The 19378-nt window shown below is 37.0% G+C and overlaps 1 protein-coding gene across 2 annotated transcripts in view; it reads left to right on the forward strand.

Annotated features, from left to right (window-relative positions):
* Positions 1-19378, forward strand: part of LOC123311980 (insulin-like growth factor 2 mRNA-binding protein 1) — a 254270-nt gene that overhangs the window by 80133 nt on the left and 154759 nt on the right. Inside the window, exon 2 of one of the 2 annotated variants that reach the window (XM_044896131.1) lies at positions 14278-14402. The exons of the other annotated variant lie outside the window; for it this stretch is intronic. Within the exon in view, the coding sequence (XP_044752066.1) occupies positions 14359-14402 (44 nt within the window). The 5' untranslated portion in view covers positions 14278-14358. The remainder of the gene's footprint in view (positions 1-14277; positions 14403-19378) is intronic. 2 annotated transcript variants of the gene reach the window in all.

Here is a 19378-nt window from a genome sequence, read left to right on the forward strand (position 1 = left end):
CATTTCCCGCTTGAAACTTCTTCTTCTTCTTCCTCTTTTAGAAGGCACTTTGCCTGTTCAATTCCGGTTTCTCTATGTTGTTGTTTCTTGGGATATAGATTGCCAACTGTCTCGCCATCGTTTTGGTGGGCGCCCCAGGGGTCTTCTTCCGTGTGGTATGTTGTCTCTTGCAATCTTGGCCTTCTTCTCCCCCTTATCCATCTCACGATATCGTCTGTTTGACACTTTTCCCTTATTGCTTCGTTTCTCTGCCTATCGTTCAGTGTATAGCCTGCTATTGTCCTCAGGTTTTGCATCTCGGTTGTTCTTAAGATTCTTTTTGTCACAGATTTTTTGGGCCTTGCTTCCGCACCATATGTCATAATTGGTCTTACACATGTTTTGTATATCATCGACTTACAGTCTATACTCAGATGTTTGTTTTTCCTGATTGGGAATCTCAGATGTCCTGATATTGAGGCGGCTTTGTTGGTCTGTTTCCTCACTTCATCTTCCAGGAAACCGGAGCTTGTGACTTTGCATCCTTGGTATTCAAACGACATGACTTGCTCTATGGTGTTGTTTTCCAGTGCTCATTTGCATCGTAACGGCTCCCTTGCTATGGTCATGCATTTGGTCTTCTGTTTAGAGATCTTCATATTGAGTTGTTCCGCCCTTATATAAAAAGCCAATAATAATCTCTGGTGGTCATCCTCTGATTCAGCGATAAGCACTGCGTCGTCGGCATAGCATAATATGCTCATTTTGTGTCTTCCCATACGATATCCTAGTCCAGTTTTCTTTACGGCTATTATCATTTCATCCATGATTGCGTTGAATGGTATAGGGCTGAGGCTGTCGCCTTGGCGGATACCCATAGTCGTTCGTAGCCGCTGCGTAAGGGTGAAGTTTGTGCGTATTTGATTTGTCGTGTTCGCATTTATATCCTTAATGAGCTCTATGTATTCCTTCGGCACTCCACTGTTTTGTAGGATAGTACTAACGTCTTGTATTTGGACTCTATCGAAGGCCTTTGTTGAGTCTACAAAGCAGAGATAGGCGGGGGTGTTGTACTCTCGAGATTTCTCTGTAAGTTGTTTGAGCATGAACAGTGCATCTGTAGTTGATCTGTTCTTTCGAAATCCCCGTTGTTCCTCTCTTATAGGCGTTGTTGAGGTTATTTTATCCGCGATGATCTTGGTAAGGAGTTTCAACCATAGAAATCATAATATATATATATATATATATATAGTTTATGTACTATCAGAGTCTATACTATAAATAATACGAGTAATTTTAAGGGTTTAACGACTCTTTTGTGGAATGGAAATACTCTTTTTTCTCAACCAAGCTTTCGCAATTATTTTATTGCTTCTTCAGGGTTTCTACAATATAAAATACAAAGATCAATTTAATATAAAAACATTTCTCTTTTACAATTACCGAAAGTGAGGTTAAACGTTTCACTGACTTCCACAACGCATAACATACTTCGACTACAAGTAGTACAGACAGAACTTATTTTTCGTTTTTTCGTCATGTATATCTCGTTTTTATTTAGTCAATTTCAATTTATTTGTCCAAATTTCTTTTATAACTCTCACTCTATTACGTCGCATTTAACATTTGTCAATTTCAATTTTCAATTTTGTGTTTGTGTATTCTGTGATCGTGACATTGAAATTGACAAATGTTAAATGCGACGTAATAGAGTGAGAGTTATAAAAGAAATTTGGACAAATAAATTGAAATTGACTAAATAAAAACGAGATATACATGACGAAAAAACGAAAAATAAGTTCTGTCTGTACTACTTGTAGTCGAAGTATGTTATGCGTTGTTGAAGTCAGTGAAACGTTTAACCTCACTTTCGGTAATTGTAAAAGAGAAATGTTTTTATATTAAATTGATCTTTGTATTTTATATTGTAGAAACCCTGAAGAAGCAATAAAATAATTGCGAAAGCTTGGTTGAGAAAAAAGAGTATTTCCATTCCACAAAAGAGTCGTTAAACCCTTAAAATTACTCGTATTATATATATATATATATATATATATATAGTAAAAAATGCGGCGAAAAATTGACAGTTGTCGTTAAAGCGAATTCGCGACATAAGTTTATTTCAACTCGAACGTTGCCTAGACTTTCCTACCTAATGTCAGTCGAATTGTTTATTTGGTATAAATGAGGAATAAACATACATACATTCGGTGAAAAAACTTATTTTTCGATTCATACAGGACTTCTTGTCGGTATTGAACACATGCATGGATGACTAATTGTGTTTATATATGCTTTGTTTTAGAAAATCAGTACAATGATGTTGCAGGTTTCAATGAAAATATATCGGGATCTCGGAGGTGACGTGTTATAAGTCCAAATCTAAATTTGTCGATAGAGGTATTATTGAGTATTCATTGATTGTTTGACCAAACCGTGAAATGGCTGAAGATTGGAGTTTTATAGCGAATTCCACGGTAACAACTGGTGCTTATTAAATATTTGGAACTCACAACAAAAATTCCAGAAGATCTAAACTTAATTTCACCAATGCAATTCGATTTTATCGCAGATTCGATTAGATGAACAGGTACCTAAGCATTGAGTGCATATTATAAACTCCGTGCAACAATTTTGAAATATCCTGATCTAGTGCAATACTACTATATACCATCAATGGAATTCGCTATCAGTGGAACTCGATAATTCATTCAAGTTTTGAATTTTTTTTTTGCATTTGTTATTTTTAAAATGATAGACAAGTAGACAAGTACATTTCAGAAAATGTGACTTAAAACTTCTTACCTCTGAGCAGATCGTGCAACAGTGAAAAATCAAATGACTGAAAGAAAACGCGTTGTTGTCCGACATACCTTCGTTAGATGAATTGCCCCCCTCTTCATAAGATTCGATCGACAGAATATTCAGAAACTCGGCAACGTTCTACTAGAAAATAAACTAATGATGCGCATTCGTATTAACGACCACTGTCAATTTTTCGCCGCATTTCTTACTACTGGATTAGCATTCTAGAGTAATAATATATAATATGATTTTTATGGTTTCAACGAGGTGCTCAGCAGTGTTATCTCGCGGTAATTTACTGGATCGGTTTTATCTCCTTTTTTGAATATTGGTAGGGGAGAGTTCCTTTGAATTGGACAGCCCAAAACACTACAGTTTTCTACTACAATCGATTGTATTATAATTTAGCATCCTTTACGTGAATCCCATTTTTTCAACAAGGCGTGAGCCACAGGGTCAGTCAATCTCCAAGAGATATCGATCGATGTTGCGAAAATAGGATTTACGTAAAGGATGCTAAATTACTATCGAGTGTAGTAGAGAACTGTAGCGTCCGGTTCATGGGCCGTCCGATTCAAAGGAACTCTCCCCTATTGTTACGCTGTTTTTCCACTCTTCTGGTATTTTTCTGTACCGCAGTATTATATTGAACAATTTTGCGTATTTTTTTATCTGCGTGTTTACATCCAGTGGATCGTTATGTGTGGTTTCCTCTTGTATTTCCGTGGAATTTTTTATACCTGCGTAGAGGTTGCCGAAGTATTTTTCCCAGGTTTCCTTTGTGATTGTTGTTAGTTGTATCGTCTCATTCGTTCCTCGTTTCATGCTCCTCAACAATCTCCAGACCCGTTTTTGCGCTCCGTACATATCCGCCTCCATATCATTACTAAATCTCTGCCAGTATTCCTCCTTGATTTCTCGAACCCTTTTGTTGACTTTGTTCCTCATTCTTCTTCTTTTTCGAATCTCAGGTGTTGGGGAGTTCTGCTTGAAACTTGAAAGTGTTAAAATAAAAGTCAGACGAACTTTTCCTGGTTTATTTCTTCTTCCACAGTATTTAATATTTCAATACAATACTATGACTACTTTCTAACTTAACATAACATCGTATACATTTTTAACTTTATTATATTCTAGAACGTTCTATCATAGAATTATATATTAATATTTCAGGTTAGGTCACAGAACATAAAAATTATTCTTATAACAATTTAGTGAGATTTGTCACAACATTATTATCAACAGAATGTACATAGGGGCATTATTTGATGCGGATAATGAGGGGTAAAACAGAAAAGTACTTTCGAATTATGGTCCAAGCAAATGGGGATTTATGAAATCAATATTCCTAAAAAAATTAATTGCCCCGAAAATCTCAAAATAATAAGTTCCAAGGTTGCTTATGAACTATGTATGTTGGCGTGTATGTTTTGAGAGTTTTCAGATTCATTTCGATTCAGAATTAATGATTTCACATTGTCACCGGCATTTTCGAGTCGATGACTTGGTGTCGAGGCATGTCTAGATAAAGAAGACTAATAATAGAAATGTAGAAGAATGAATTCCACTTTCACAGGAATGTTGTTTACATTTATTATCGATATCTCCATAGTTGTAGCCGTCTGCGTTTGTGATAAGCTTCACAAAGAATCTTGAATGGCGCCTAGAGGTACCGCTTACGCGAATGTCATTGAATCATAAAAAGTATATCGCGTGCATCTAAAAAGAGATCATTTTTCCTTCAAAGGCTCACCACATTAGCGAAGTTGACTTTCAGGAATCATCCTGCTCTTATTAGGAGACGTCTGGTTTCGCATATTCTGCTTCAATGACAGCTTACTGTGTTCGTTCATACGCCACAGCCCAAGGCTGAAAATATGATATATATGAATATATATTCGTATATATCGGCAAAATTGTAGACATGAGATTTCAGACTTGGGCTGTGCCATCCAGAGCTTACTAGAGGAAATGAGAAATGATGAGAAAAGAAAATAACTGTTCGGCTTCAAATACCCCAAGAATATTCCTAGATTTTGAACTTTACATTTGAGTTGCGTTTGAGTAGGTAACCTATGAGTTACCTATGTTAGAGTTACGACGCCCCTAAACGTAAAAATTGTTTGGGATTGTGAACATCTTAATTTTAAAACCTTTTTCTGCAACCGTTCGAAAACAAAACTTTCGGTATGATTTATTGAATCGAAGAGCACTCCACAAAAACAGTAAGTACCGAAAAAAGTGGGACGATTTTTTCCACGTTTCACTTTCTGGACGATTTAGCGTTTCTATGAGAAAGAATTTGACAGTAGCATGAACTTAACACTCCATTCACTTTTATAAAACCACTCGGCGGGCCATGAAATTTTGAGTTTTTCTAACCAGAACGGAGTAAGTTTGACGCACATGAAATGTCGTTAATGTTAACAGGACGTTGCCACAGCTAAATGCCGAAAGTGAAAAAGAGAGAAGGCAGAGTATCAAGTGCTATTCACAATTGAGGGCAGCTCATGCAAATAGCAACCCCAATATTCTAAAATATAAAATATATCAGACGATATCGAACATACAGGTTGAGTCTTTGACTTGTTCAGTAAATTCTTAAGGTCAAAAGAAACACTTTTTTCCCTTATTATTTTTTCCGAATCGCTCGTTTTAAAAGATACAGGCTGTTGAAAAACCATATAAATTGTTATTTTTAGTTCTATTTCACAAACGGTTTTATTGACTGAAATTAATTTCGGAATATAGTTTCCATTTATTCGATTAATGTTTTTCGAACAGAAGATATTACCCACGTCTTCCAGTTTTCTCATTATGACCATTACGTATCATGAAAATACCAAAAATTCAAAGAACCCAACTCATGAAACTAAGTTGCACGCCGATTTGGACGCTATTTGTTTATTTATTTATTTATTAACGGTACATGACCTTTTTATCTGAAAAAAACACAAAAAAAATACAAATCAATTCATCCAACACAAAAGAGAGTAGACGTAGAGTGAATTCAAGTATTCATACATATATATCAAAACAGAAAGAAAACATAAGAGCAACAAAACAAATGAATCCAAAATATCACAGTCTTATGGGGTACCTCAAATCTCTCTTCAATCTCGAAATGGAATCATGAAATATATCAACTATCTAATGAATATTTGAACGTTCTGTAAACTAAAAGTATTCTTCATATTTTCTCGTATAATGTGCCGTTTTCGAGAAATTCGAAGTTCAAACATGAAAAATGTTTGTGAATTTCGAAAAATTGGGTACTTTCACCGAATGCAACTCTTTTTTAAAGATCCCCATCTGTGTTGTATCACAGATTTAGCTAGTTATTCTGAAGGTAATTTTGTTTTTTGTTGCTCATTATGAGAACTTAAAATGGCTATATCTTTTTATCAGGACCGAATCGGTTGATTTGATATAGGGAAAAAGTGTTTTTTTGACCTACTGTTAAAATATTTGTCAAAGACTCACCCTGTATATTCAGAGTGAGTAAATTTATGTTATGTTTCATCTGAATCTAAACGACTTATATTCTATTAGTTGAATGTTTCCATAATCCGATATATCGTGAGTGAAGAGGATGACAAAGAATTTAATTCTATTGGGATACCCAAAAAGGTTGCACTTGAGGACTTCATTTTTGAAAAGATCTGCAACAACAAATTTGGAATCACATATAATTTTAAAAATGAACACTTCATATTGACACATAAAAAATTACATGGAATATAGGTGGAAATCACTCGACAAAACTTTAAAATAAATGCAAAATATTATGAGAACGAAAGCAGCCAAAATGACTTCCTTGCGAAAATGTTTGCAATATAAATCTTTGGATGAAAATACCAGATTTGTGACCGGCGTGAAGTTGGCCACATCCACACATACACTGCAAGAAAAAAAAATTGGTTCGATATATTCTCAAGTTTAGCAAGGGAATTATGAGGAAAATATTGTTTGATTCGCTAAATTTAATCATGACAAAGTCACACAATACGAAATAACCCTTCTCTTTTTCTTTGACAGGCCATCAGAGGGGTGGGAGGGGGTAGTTTATGAAAGAAAATTCGATAACTTTTTTGTATGAAGGAGTACCGCCTTCTGCTTTTAGAATGTGTTTCAAGAAGGAAAAATGAATCGAATGACATAAACCCTATAGTTTGTCAGGACGTCAGAGGGGAGGGAGGGGGTAGTTTCTGAGAAATAATTCGATAAGTTTTTTAAATGAACGAGTACCGCATTCTGCTCCTGAGATGTGTTTAAAGAATAAAAAATGAAGCGAATGACATCAACCTTATAGTTTGTCAGGCCGTCGGGGGGGTGGTAGGGGGTAGTTTATTAGAAAAAATTCGATAAATTTTATCCGGGTCCGGGTCGCTCCTTGGCTCCCTGTCGTCGGTTGGATTCCTGCTCCACCCGCACCTCCTGTCGGAGCAGACGGTGTTCCTCTGCATTCCCCCATGTACTTGCGTACAGTTCTCGCCGTTCCCAGCAGTACCGCCTTCTGCATGACTCTATAGATATTTTCGTCCAACTGAAGTTTCCTCAAGTTCTCTAGTAGTTTCTTCGGTATCAGGCCTGTAGATGAAATGACAATAGGGATAGCTTTTATCAGATTCTTGCTGTTAAGGCAAGTTCTCATTATCCTTGTCAATCTTCGAGTGAACACCTCCGTTAGTTCTTTCTTCATCTGGCTCTGATTGATTTTTCTTGCCTGTTTTATGCCCACACGTGTGTCTCCTTCCTTACAGTTTGAGTTTGAACGTACCATCTTCTATTTTCCCTCTCGTTATGTTCAGTAGTCGAAATTTTTCTAGTCCAAACTTCATTTTGATGTCTTCCGAGAATCCTTCCACCATTTTCAGCATAAGTTGCATTTGGTTTTTGGTAGATGCGAAGAGTTTCAAATCGTCCATGTAAAGGAGATGGTTCAGCATCATCATAGTTCTACTACCGCTTTTGATAGCAAATCCGTAATCCGTAGAATTCAATTCATTAGACAAGTGATTCAGGGCCATGCAGAACCACAGAGGGCTCAGCGAATCTCCTTGGAAAATTCCGCGTCTTATTGGAATAGGTCCTGTTGTAATGGATCCATCTGCTGCTTTCATTCGAAGACTAGTACGCCAGGTTGACATGGCGTTTTTCAGGAACTATTGGGACCCACCTTGTAAATCTTTAAGATAGTCAAGAGCCATTCGTGAGGTATGGAATCGAATGCTTTCTTGTAGTCTATGTACTCAGCGTAAAGATTCCTTCGCGTGGAGAACGCTTGATTACAGATAACTGAATAAATTATTAGCTGTTCTTTGCACCCTCTGCTGTCTTTGGTGCATCCTTTCTGTTGCATGGCGATGATGTTATTTCTTTAGCAATGGTTGTGAATTCGGTTTGAAATGCACGATGTGATTAATTTGTACATCGTTGGAAGACATGTGATTAGTCGGTACTTGGATGGGTCTTCTGTATTCCTTTGGTCTTTAGGTAACAGGTATGTTCTGCCAAGTGTAAGACAATGTGAGTGACCGGTAGAAAGTTTCTCCCGAATTTTCGAATGAATTATTGTCTCTTCTCCGGCTGTAATTGCTTTTATATCTCCTCAGGCGTTCTGCATAAGGACTTTACTTTTGCTTCAGAGTGTCGAGGCAGTGGTGAGCTGTAACATTTTTCGTCTCTCGTTCTGTGTGTGTCCTATTTCTATCCATGATTTCTTTGGCAGCTTTCAAAACCTTTATTCCGCGATTCCCGTTCAAATACTCCGTCAGTCGTCCAATGTCTCTTCTTATCCTTTCTGTTTTTTGTTGAAGACGTTTCTGCCATGGTGGCATGTATAATTTGTGTAACTTTGGACCATCGTTGTTCGTTCGGCGAATTTTTGCCCCTATGGTTTTCGCTGTTGTTAGCGCTGCACAGTAAAAAACTAGATGCAGATATTCCAGTCAGCTTCCTTTCTGTAGGTACTCAGGTAAAACTTCCTTATTCAAGATGTCGATTATGAGTGACAGTTTCTTGGATGTATTGAGTCGGGGAGGTGCTATTCGATGAAGAGGATCTGTTCCTCCCAGTTCGGCAAAGTATCTCCTCAAGTCAGAGACAACTTGTCTGTGGAGCTCTTCCCTATCGTCCTGGTGTTCCGGCTCACTTGCGTTGCAAGATGGACTTTCAGCGTCAATTTCTTCTGGCTGTTGTTGCCCAGGCATGTGGATTTCATCAGAGGTGTTGATGATGCCCTCTATTTCTAGCGGACGCTGGAGTTCTTGTTTAATTGCGTCGATTTGGGACACTGCTATTAGTTCATTTCTCAGAATTACGCGGTATAAATCTGCCACCCGTTGGTCAGTGACATTTGGGTAGGCGTTGCAGAATTCCTCATGGAGCCTTTTCCGGGGAATACTCAATTGCAACTCAAAACACCATATGGCACAGAAAATTAACATAATTAATAATTTAAATCATAGAGCTCTCAAACTTTCTGATAATGAATTCCACGAGAAAAACATCATTAAAATACAAACTTTTCTGGAAAAAAATAATCATCCTACCAAATTCTTAAAAAAATTGTGAACAAGAGGGAATCCGAGCATCATAGACCACAAGTAGAAAAAGAAAATCAAAAATATTTCAAAATAACTTACATTGGAAATCTAGGAGAGCAAATCAAAAATATATGCAACAAATTAAACATAAATATTGCCCACAAATCTGACAATACTGTTAAAAAAATTTTTATTAAAACTAGAAGTGTAACTACCGAAGAATTACTTAGTAATATCGTAAGGACCGAAGACAAAAGAGACTCCCTCAACATCGTCAACCCTTTAAAAAACAAAAAGAAGTCTTCTTCAGTCCTTTAATTTCGATGCTGGCTCAGTAGGAATATTAGGTAGGCAAGTAAATTGAAAAAAAAAACGGTTATTAGGTGAGATGATATCCATAAAACAGGACAAAAATTCCATTAACAAAAGAAATGACATAGAAAAGTTAAATACCGCATATTATTATCTAATTGGAAAAATCAAAAATAAATTGATATTGTCCAACCGGAGTGTGTAAATTGCCATAATAATCCGCGCATACTCCAGTTAATAATTTAATGACATCACATTAGTATTTTCAAAGATTCAGGTGAGAACGGTAGAGTTAAGGCGGAAACTCATTATCAGGCCAGGCGCAAATAGAAACGCAGGTTAGTGAGGTGACGCAGCTTTTTCCTGCGATGCACGTACTATCTGACAAGTCACTGTCACGCTTTATTTGCGGGGTCTTGGTCTTTTCTATGTTTTACAAAAACTCACGCTGCGTCACCTCACTAACCTGCGTTTCTATTTGCGCCTGGCCTAACACGCGACGCGAGCTGACGCGCCTGGAATAGGTGAAGTGTACGCGCGTGACGTCGCGTCGGGTGTTCATAGTATGATTCTGGTCTATAGAAAACAATACATTTGACTCGACTCAACACGCATCACGTTTCATCGGGTCGCGTCGCGTTTTAATAATGTGTTTCCGCCTTTATTCTCTCCAAAATTTTAATTTATGACAACGGAACCACGAAAGGTGAAAATGTAAGTTGAAGATTCTCATAATATGGTCTAACGCACACGACCGATAGAGTCGGTGAACGACTATTTTGTAGGAGGTTAACGCACACGGACGACAGTCTACCAATAAAATCGGTGGTCAACGCATACGAACGATCATTCAGTCGGTGATTGAAATAGGAGATGGATTGGAATACGTTGATACTGAGATGTTTTACGGTTTATTTGAGGTACCGAAGAAAGAAAAGCAGAAATAGGATATTTAGGGTGCATCCAGCGTTTATTGAAAAACCAATTTTATAACCCTTTTTGAATTTATCCCAGTCATCAATCAACTGAACAGACACTTTACTATTTAAAACGCTCGCGTACAGTAATTCACAACAGAATAGAGATCAAGAACCGACTAAACTTTCGTGCGTTGAAACAAGGGAAATCTATATGCCCATCTGCTTCACCGACAATCGTCACGCGTGCAAAAATGGAGCGCGCTACGACTGTTTTATAGTCCCGACTAAAAGTCGGTCGTGTGCGTTGGTGCATTAACAGAAGTGTTCTGCAATTCAACCGACAAAATAGTGGCCCACCGATTGTCGTTCGTGTGCGTTAGAATTATTCCGAACCCGTTTCCTCACTTATATATTATGTGTGTATTTATTTGAGAAATAAGTTTTTAAAAATAAGATTTCAATCTTTTAGGCCTAACGCACACGATCGGCAATCGGTGGGCGACTATTTTGTCGGTTGAAATGCAGAACATTTATGTTAATGCACCAACGCACATGACCGACTTTTAGTCGGGCCTACAAAACAGTCGTAGCATGCTCCATTTCACCACCCGTCACGATTGTCGGTGAAGCAGATGGTCATATAGGTTTCTCTTGTTTCAACGCACACGAACGACAGTTTAGTCGGTTCTTGATCTCTCTTCTGTTGTGAATTACTGTACGCGAGCGTTTTAAATGGTAGGTATACGATCAAAAATGGATATAGACATTGAAAAATTAATCTGTGAAGTACGGAAGAGTAGACATTTATATGATAAGCTCAACAGCAGAGCACTCGAATAAAATACTGAAGAAGAAACTTTGGGAGGAAGTGTATGTTCCGTTGATTGATGACTGGGACAAATTTAAAAAGGGTATAAAATTGGCTTCTCAATAAACGCTGAGAAACTACTGGATGCACCCAAAATATCCTATTTCTGCTTTTCTTTCTTTGGTACCTCAAATAAACCGCAAAACATCTCAATCTCAACGTATTCCTATCCATCACCTGTTACAATCACCGACTGAATGATCGTTCGTGTGCGTTGACCACCGATTTTATTGGTAGACTGTCGTCCGTGTGCGTTGACCTCCTACGAAATAGTCGTTCACCTACTATCGGTCGTGTGTGTTAGACCCGAGGGGTCTTTCACTGGACGTTTTTTGTACACTAAAATTCCAATTTCGCGATTAATTCCACTAAATTCAGGAAAATTCCGTTCAATCCACCTAAATTCCATTCAGTTCATCACAATTCCGTTAAATTCATCAAATCCGCTCAATTCCACTCAATTCCGTTCAATTTATCGCAGTAATTTTCAGTGAAAACTCAACATGAGTGTGCTGTCCACTATAAGTAATTAGGACAAATAAAAATTCGAATGAATAAATATCACCTATAAAGAACACTGTATAACTCAACATTAAAACCTAAGACAAAAAAATAAATTTTTCTCTATTTTGTTGAAATCATCTTCACCCAGTTTTGTCGAACCCAACAGTGAATCTTATCAAGTTGCCGTCAAATAAGTTCGAATTTTGATATGTCTCATGTTCCCCAGCTGTGATTTCGCGGCAAGCTTCGCTCGAAGTTTCGTCTTGCTCCATCTGAAGTATAATTTATCCTAGACTGGATCTACTAGTGCATCTAATCTGAGATCGAACCAAAAATCGAAATATCAGTAGAACTGTATTATTGGCAATACAGCCATTTATTTTCAATAAAATAATTTCAGCAAAAATTAACCCAAAGTAGGAATTTTTTCAAACCAAAAAAACTGTTGAAAAAATTAGGGTGGCGAAATAGGTGAATGAACTTATGAACTAAAACAATTTACCCTAAGACTCAATATATTTAGGAAAATGAATGGCATACTTTTTTGAGAAACTCATGACCAACTGCGTTCCTCTTTTGTTTTCGAGTCAAGTATGACTTAGAAAAAATCACTATTATTTTTCATTTCAAAAATATATTTAACATATACCTACATTGTGGCCCGCGTAAAATATTCCAGCCGAATATTTCCGTAAATAAAAAAGTTTTTTGGGAAAACGGCTAAAAGGCTCAATTTCCATTTGGACATTTATGACAAATTCATAAACTCGACCACTTAATGCATGTCACCCATCACTTCCTACTATATAGTTTCCGACATGAAAGCCATATTAATTCATAAATAAAATCAAAATCACGTTTTCCAGAAACACTCAAATATATGGAAATGTTCGACTATGGATTGTTTGACATGGCCACCTTGTATAATATGTTAAATATCACTGGAATGATGATAGAGATTATCTACTTCGCTTGAGCATCATCGACTTCACACTAAAATAAGTACTTTTATAGGTTATATCAAAACGATTCTTAGGTGACACGATTATTGAAAAGCATCTTTCTGCGCATGTTCATTTCCATTCAATTCCTTTACAATTCCATTCAATTCCTTCAGAATGCCGTTCAATTCCATTGAATTCCTATAAAATGTCCTTCAATTCCATTCCAATGAATTCCAATATAATTCCGTGTAATTCCATAAAATTCCGTGCAATTCCGCCTCAATTCCATCATTTTGTACACTAAAATTCCGCAGTGAAAGACCCCTCGGTTAGACCTAAAGTGTAAGTTTCGAACATCTGAAATTGTTGTAGTTTTGTTCTTCCATTTCAGAGCCCTGATGAAGATTTTAAAATAAAGTCGAAACTAGTTGGCCTTTTTTCCAAAAAGTTGGTTTTGTGATTAATCATTCACCTAGTAACCTGTCAAAAATCACCTGAATTAGTTTGCAGTAATAATAGGTATCAAGTTTGCATATAGAAGGAATTATTCTATATCTATCAGAATGTTTGATCACTTGATTAATGGTTATCGCTAGCAGATGATGCAGTTATGGTTATTTAATCAACTAGGTTATTAATGAAAGCGATTAATGTTCGATATCATTAATCGCTCAATTAATAAACGAGTTGATTACAAGATTTTTCCGTCGACCACATTTTGAATTGAATGTGAATTCTTGATTGCAAAAATTTTCTATCGATAGCTAGTCAAACTTGACACCTTATAAATGTTCTATGTTCATATCGGAATGTTGATATTTATGCGGCCGATCCATATGTCTATGGGCCGATCGAACAATTCTAGGAGTCCATAGAAAGCATATTCGAGTTGTGACATTTTCAGTGAATCACATTGATATTGTTCCCTATAATATCTGAAAGAATGTGTGGAGCTGGTGGAAGCTGTAGTTGTGGTACATATATATTGATTACTCTCTAATCATCATAATAATTTGCAACGTCCACAATTCATCTCTTCTCAATTCACCCTCTAGGTACTACGAAAATCAATGCGACATACAAAGAAAATAATTATTTGGGAAGCTGCTGAATACTTCTATGTTCGATTACCCATGACAATAATGCATTAATAGGAAATTAATCAATAAAAGGTTTAATTAACAGCTAATTTCGTGTACGTTAAACAGTGCTATTATTAATAGTTCGGCGGAAAAAATCTTTACGATACATTTTCTATTCACGATGACATGTTTTCGAAGATTCTTGTTTTCTATTCGAAAGGTTGCCTTCTGTGATCAATAGATGACATTAATTTGACGTACAGGGCTTTTTCAACGTTTTATTATTTTTTTATTTTAATCAGTTTTTCTCGACAGGAGTTTGATTTTCGGCAGTGAAGAGAGAAAAGTTTTGTGACTGGGAGTGAAGTATTTCGTTTTGGACAGTGAGGCTCATTTATGTTGAGAAGAAACATTTTCGAAGGAGCATGCGAAATGCCACGGTATGTTTATGCTTTCATCATTTTCCCCCCAGTATATTCAACAAGAACTTTCTACAGAAGCTCTAATTTTAGAATTCTTACTGTTTCTTCAATACCGAAAATCATTATGTATACGTCTTATGACACTCTTTAGACAACATTAAACGTACTATTGAGTAGATATCATCTTTTGCTAAAACTCATTGGCACTTTTGAGAGGAGAATCGTTAAATTGATTATAACAATGACATAAAAAGAGAAGTAGATCCAGCATTCCATCCACAACATTGGGAATGTTATGAAGCCAACATTGAATTCTCTAACAAGGGGCTAGAAGAAGATAACAATACATTGATTCCGCGGTTTTGGCAACGCTGCATACAATATAAGCTTTCTGTACCTACAATTTTCAGCGTCGAGTAGAGGCGTAGTGCTGCTTGGATTAATCTGTTTATTTCTTGAGGAGATTCTCAAATTGAAAATCGATGGCCTAATTGTATTACCCCGTATCTATATCTTACTTGACCGCATCAATATTCCGCCTCTGCGGTAAAAATTCACAAAAGCTTAAAATATTGATTAACCTACTCTACATTAGATAAGTAACATTGAATTTTAAAAATTTAATTGAACAATAAAGTATGGAAAACACTTTGAAATTCAAGAATTAGGCAGTTTTTTCCATGTGCATGAAACTACGTATTTTAAGATACGGGGTATTGCAGTTAGGTCATCGAAATACACTTGCACTGGATTATTCCAATATCGATTAACTAGTTGAAAAATTCAAATAATCGAAGAGCTTTACAATATTAAAATGGCTGAAAACGTATAATATAGTAGATCAAAAATAATTATTTGTTGTACGCTACTCATTCGAATATTTATTGAAATACTTTGAGCTCCATGAAAGGGAAAAAATGGACAATAAAATACGAGAATTAAATGCAAGTATCACGTAATATGAATAACTGATACTTGGATTATATCAGAAATTCTGTAGGTACTCATGAAGAATGAAAATTGAGAGTATAGGGTGCTGAACTGAATACCTCAAAATTTGATAATTGATCTACAAAAGAGCCCCAATAGCCCCTCTGGGTACGCGCCTGCTAGTGCATGCTGTAACGTTATTTTCATATAAATTTTAGCTTCCGGCTATACGCCACTGGTCACCGCGTTCGGGTGTTTCCGTTGAACTATAATAATAAAAATAATGTTCATTTCAAAGAATACCACAAATCATACAATATGCTAAGCGCACATTAAATGAAACAACGTCAAAACACATAACATTCAATCTTTATATCCAAATAATCACTTATAGAAAAGGGTTCTAACATTATGAGCATCTCTTTTGAATTCTTTTTGAAAATTTCAATATTTGTACATTTTTTCAAATTTTCAGGAAGTCTATTGTACAGGGTGGGCAAAATTGGTGATACCTGAATTACAACTTTTTCATCCCAATGGGATAGAGGAAAATGCATGACACATTACGGTCGTCTTTTTTCGATAGACTAATAATGTTCAACTGCATTACTCTATCTTCTTTTGTTCTCGAGTCATAGGTCAAAATTAAAATTTCAACTTTGGTCATTATCTCCGTTTCTGTTTAAGCTAGGATGTTGTAATGAAAACATTATGCAGACACTTTTTTATAGCAATCCAGTGGTGTACTATGATTTTTTCCAACAGGTATATTTGCTGAGCTATAAATATGTATTTTGTCTTATGAAAACAGTAGTTCAAAATGACTTAGAAAGACTGAAAGTGATGTATAATATATTTCTGAATCGGTAAAAAATGGCGATGCTTTCTAAGTCATTTCAAAATACTGTTTTTATAAGAAAAAACACAACTTTATGTTATAGCTCAGCAAATAAACCTGTAGCAAAAAATCATAGTACGTCACTGGATTGCTATAAAAAAAGTGTCTGTATTGTGTCTTCATTTCAACATCCTACCACAGACAGAAACTGAGATAATGACCAAAGTTGAAATCGCCCAAATTTCAATTTTGGAGGAATGCAGTTGATGGCATTATTAGTATCTCGAAAAAAGACGACCTGAATGATAAATTCATTTTTCTCTATCTCGTTGGGTTAAAAACGAGGTTGAAAAGTTGTAGTTCAGGTATCACCAATTTTGCCCACCCTGTACATTCTGATACAGGCATAAGTTGGATGCTTCTCTGTGATAGAAAGTCTATGTTTGGGGTAACAAATGTTCACATTTCGAGTGTGATGAGTATGCATTGAAGTACATAGTTTTTATTCACCTAAATTTCTATATGAAGCAGCCATTCGTAAATATAAAGAGAATATATGGTCAATATATTGTTCGTCTCGAAAACTCCCCTGCATGATTCCCTGTGACCTAGCCGAAAGATAATTCTGATTACTCTTTTCTGTATGCGGAAAATCCCTTGTGTGTAAGCACAACCCATAGACATAGAGACATGGACTGAGCAATGCCAGCATGAAATTGGCTATTTATTAGAAAGAGAGAAAAGCTCGTCGGGACATACCTTTCTCTTTTTTGTTCACATAGAGGTGAGTGTAGACCAATCAAAATTCTAGAAAAAGACAACTGCATTCCCGACGTGTTTTTCTCTCTGTCACTTTTTTTGACCGTATTTCATGCATAGATATAAAGGGAAGGCACAGTCCATGTCTCTATGTCTATGGCACAACCTAACTATAACTAATATGCTATAACAATAACTAATATGATATAACTATAAATTATATGATACAACTATAACTAATATACCTATAATACTAATATGCTAATGCTTAGTTATAATCAGTTCCTCTTATGGCCCGATGCACCGTTTCAGTAAACCAGATTAATTCCTTGAACATATTTTTTTCATATAGAGATTATATCGTTAAACCTCTCAGCTAAGAACTTAATCATACGGTGCATGGGGCCATTAACACTGGAAAGTTTCACATATCTGTCAATAGTATACGAAAACTTTTAATCGTTACCTCGTACTACTAATTTCGTAAGAACAGTGTGGGAGAGGTAAGAGGGGAAAATGAGCTGATTTAGAGGTTCCGGAATTCTCTGTTTCTTCGAAAACCGCCGCCCGTCCGTGTCCGCGAAAAATGCTAAACGAAAAACGAATAACCGGACCATAGGCGCGTACTACTCTCGACTCGGAAAACACATAGGAAATACGAGAAAAAAGCTTCAGAAACTCGAGATTTTTCAACACTAATGTAAACGCATCCAGCTTCACCCGGTGTTGTTGCCGTTTCTTATAGTTTCGGAGGAGTTCATTATTCCTGAGAACCTACCTACTTTTCTACACGAAACCAACCAGAAAACGACAACTGATTGCAAGAAAATCATTCTCCATATCCCATAGCACAATCCTGGACCCGAATTCGGACGCAAAATATCTAGATGAATTGTGAATTTTAAAAAATTCGAGATCCCTTCGTGCCATTCACTCAAGTCGATAAGGTCCATTTTCGCAAAACAGCCAAGGGAGATCAACACATCAGCTGACATTAACATCACCTATGCACCTAACTTACTATAACGGTTTGCCCGATGTTTGAGCCACTGTGATGTCTGTCCAAGATGTCTATATTGGACAGACATCACCGTGGCTCAAGAGCAGATTAAGTTTACATAGGAGTGATATCAAGAAAAACAACACAAGATGTGCCTCAACAATACACGCTCATGAAGAAGGCCATGATATAGATCTGGATAATGTAATGAGTCACCATGGCTCACATTAGGGTGGCATCCTATGTGAGCTCGAATCAATTCGCTCCTGTTACTAGAAGGAATATAAATCAGGGCGGCGAGGAGTCTCGGGTCGGCTCCTCTCGGAACCGTCCGGATGTACGACCTGTTGGAGTTAGATGTGGAGCGAGCGGCGCATCACCCCGAAACGGCACCGCAAGGCCAAGCCACGACACTCTGCAAAGGGTGAGCTTAGAAAACTTGAATGAGCGAAATGCTCATTCCGTTGCTAGCAGGACTCGAGATAGGAGAACACGCTGGACTTACGATTAGAATTGTTCATTGATGCGTGCTCATTTTATTGCTCAAGACCTTGCGGAACAATCCAACAGAACATACAGGCAACTTTTGGTGGATATCTGGAGGGAAATGTTTCCAAGCAGACCGTCATATGCTCAACTGCTCTCGAATAGAGTCAGATGGATCACGAGGGGTGAGAAATTGTCTCGTGCTGAATTGCAGAACATCAAGAGTAGCTGCTACCCGCTTGAGACCGTACAAGATCCATGCCAAGCTGCAGCAGAATCTAGTCCCCGTAGATCATCGCTAAGAATAAGACGCAGCGGACTGTTTGTAAGAGATGATGAATCAGAGGGCAGTTTCTGGAGAATTTGATGAAATTTTCGGGCATCGCACCAGAAAACAGACCAAAAATTCTAAGAGGCTACTGGAGACGATGAAATCACTTAACTCGATGTTACCAAGACACCTTAACGGAGTCGAGACACTTGATGAACTGGTAGATGTTGTCTATGCTGTAGCGGCGACCGTTTGCGAGGCCCAGGGAAGTCGAGTGGGCGATCACGAGACACCTGGTCTGAACATACCATCCCCATAGAAAAAACGTCTGGAAAATAAGATCAATAAATTGAGGAGAAAAATTGGAATTTTTCACACTTACCTCAACAGTCCGAGTCCATCGAATAAAATAATGAAAACCGTTCGAAAGCTGGCATCTGAGTTCAGGATCAAGCGAAAAAACAACAACTTCAGGGATAAGATCTTATCTCTGAATGATAACCTGAAACAAAGGATCAAAGCTTTAGGCAATCGCATACGCAGATATAATGATGGAGTGAAGAGACATAGGAACAATAGGATGTTTTTTCAAAACCAGAAAAAGTTCTTCCGAGGCTCTTAGAGCTCCTCATGAAAACTTGGAGAACTTCGCTTCTTATTCGAACTGGAGAAGAACTGAAAAAGTCTGGGAACATAAAGATCAACCGGGG

This window comes from Coccinella septempunctata, chromosome 4 (genome assembly GCF_907165205.1).
Source record: "Coccinella septempunctata chromosome 4, icCocSept1.1, whole genome shotgun sequence".
Lineage (NCBI taxonomy): Eukaryota > Metazoa > Arthropoda > Insecta > Coleoptera > Coccinellidae > Coccinella > Coccinella septempunctata.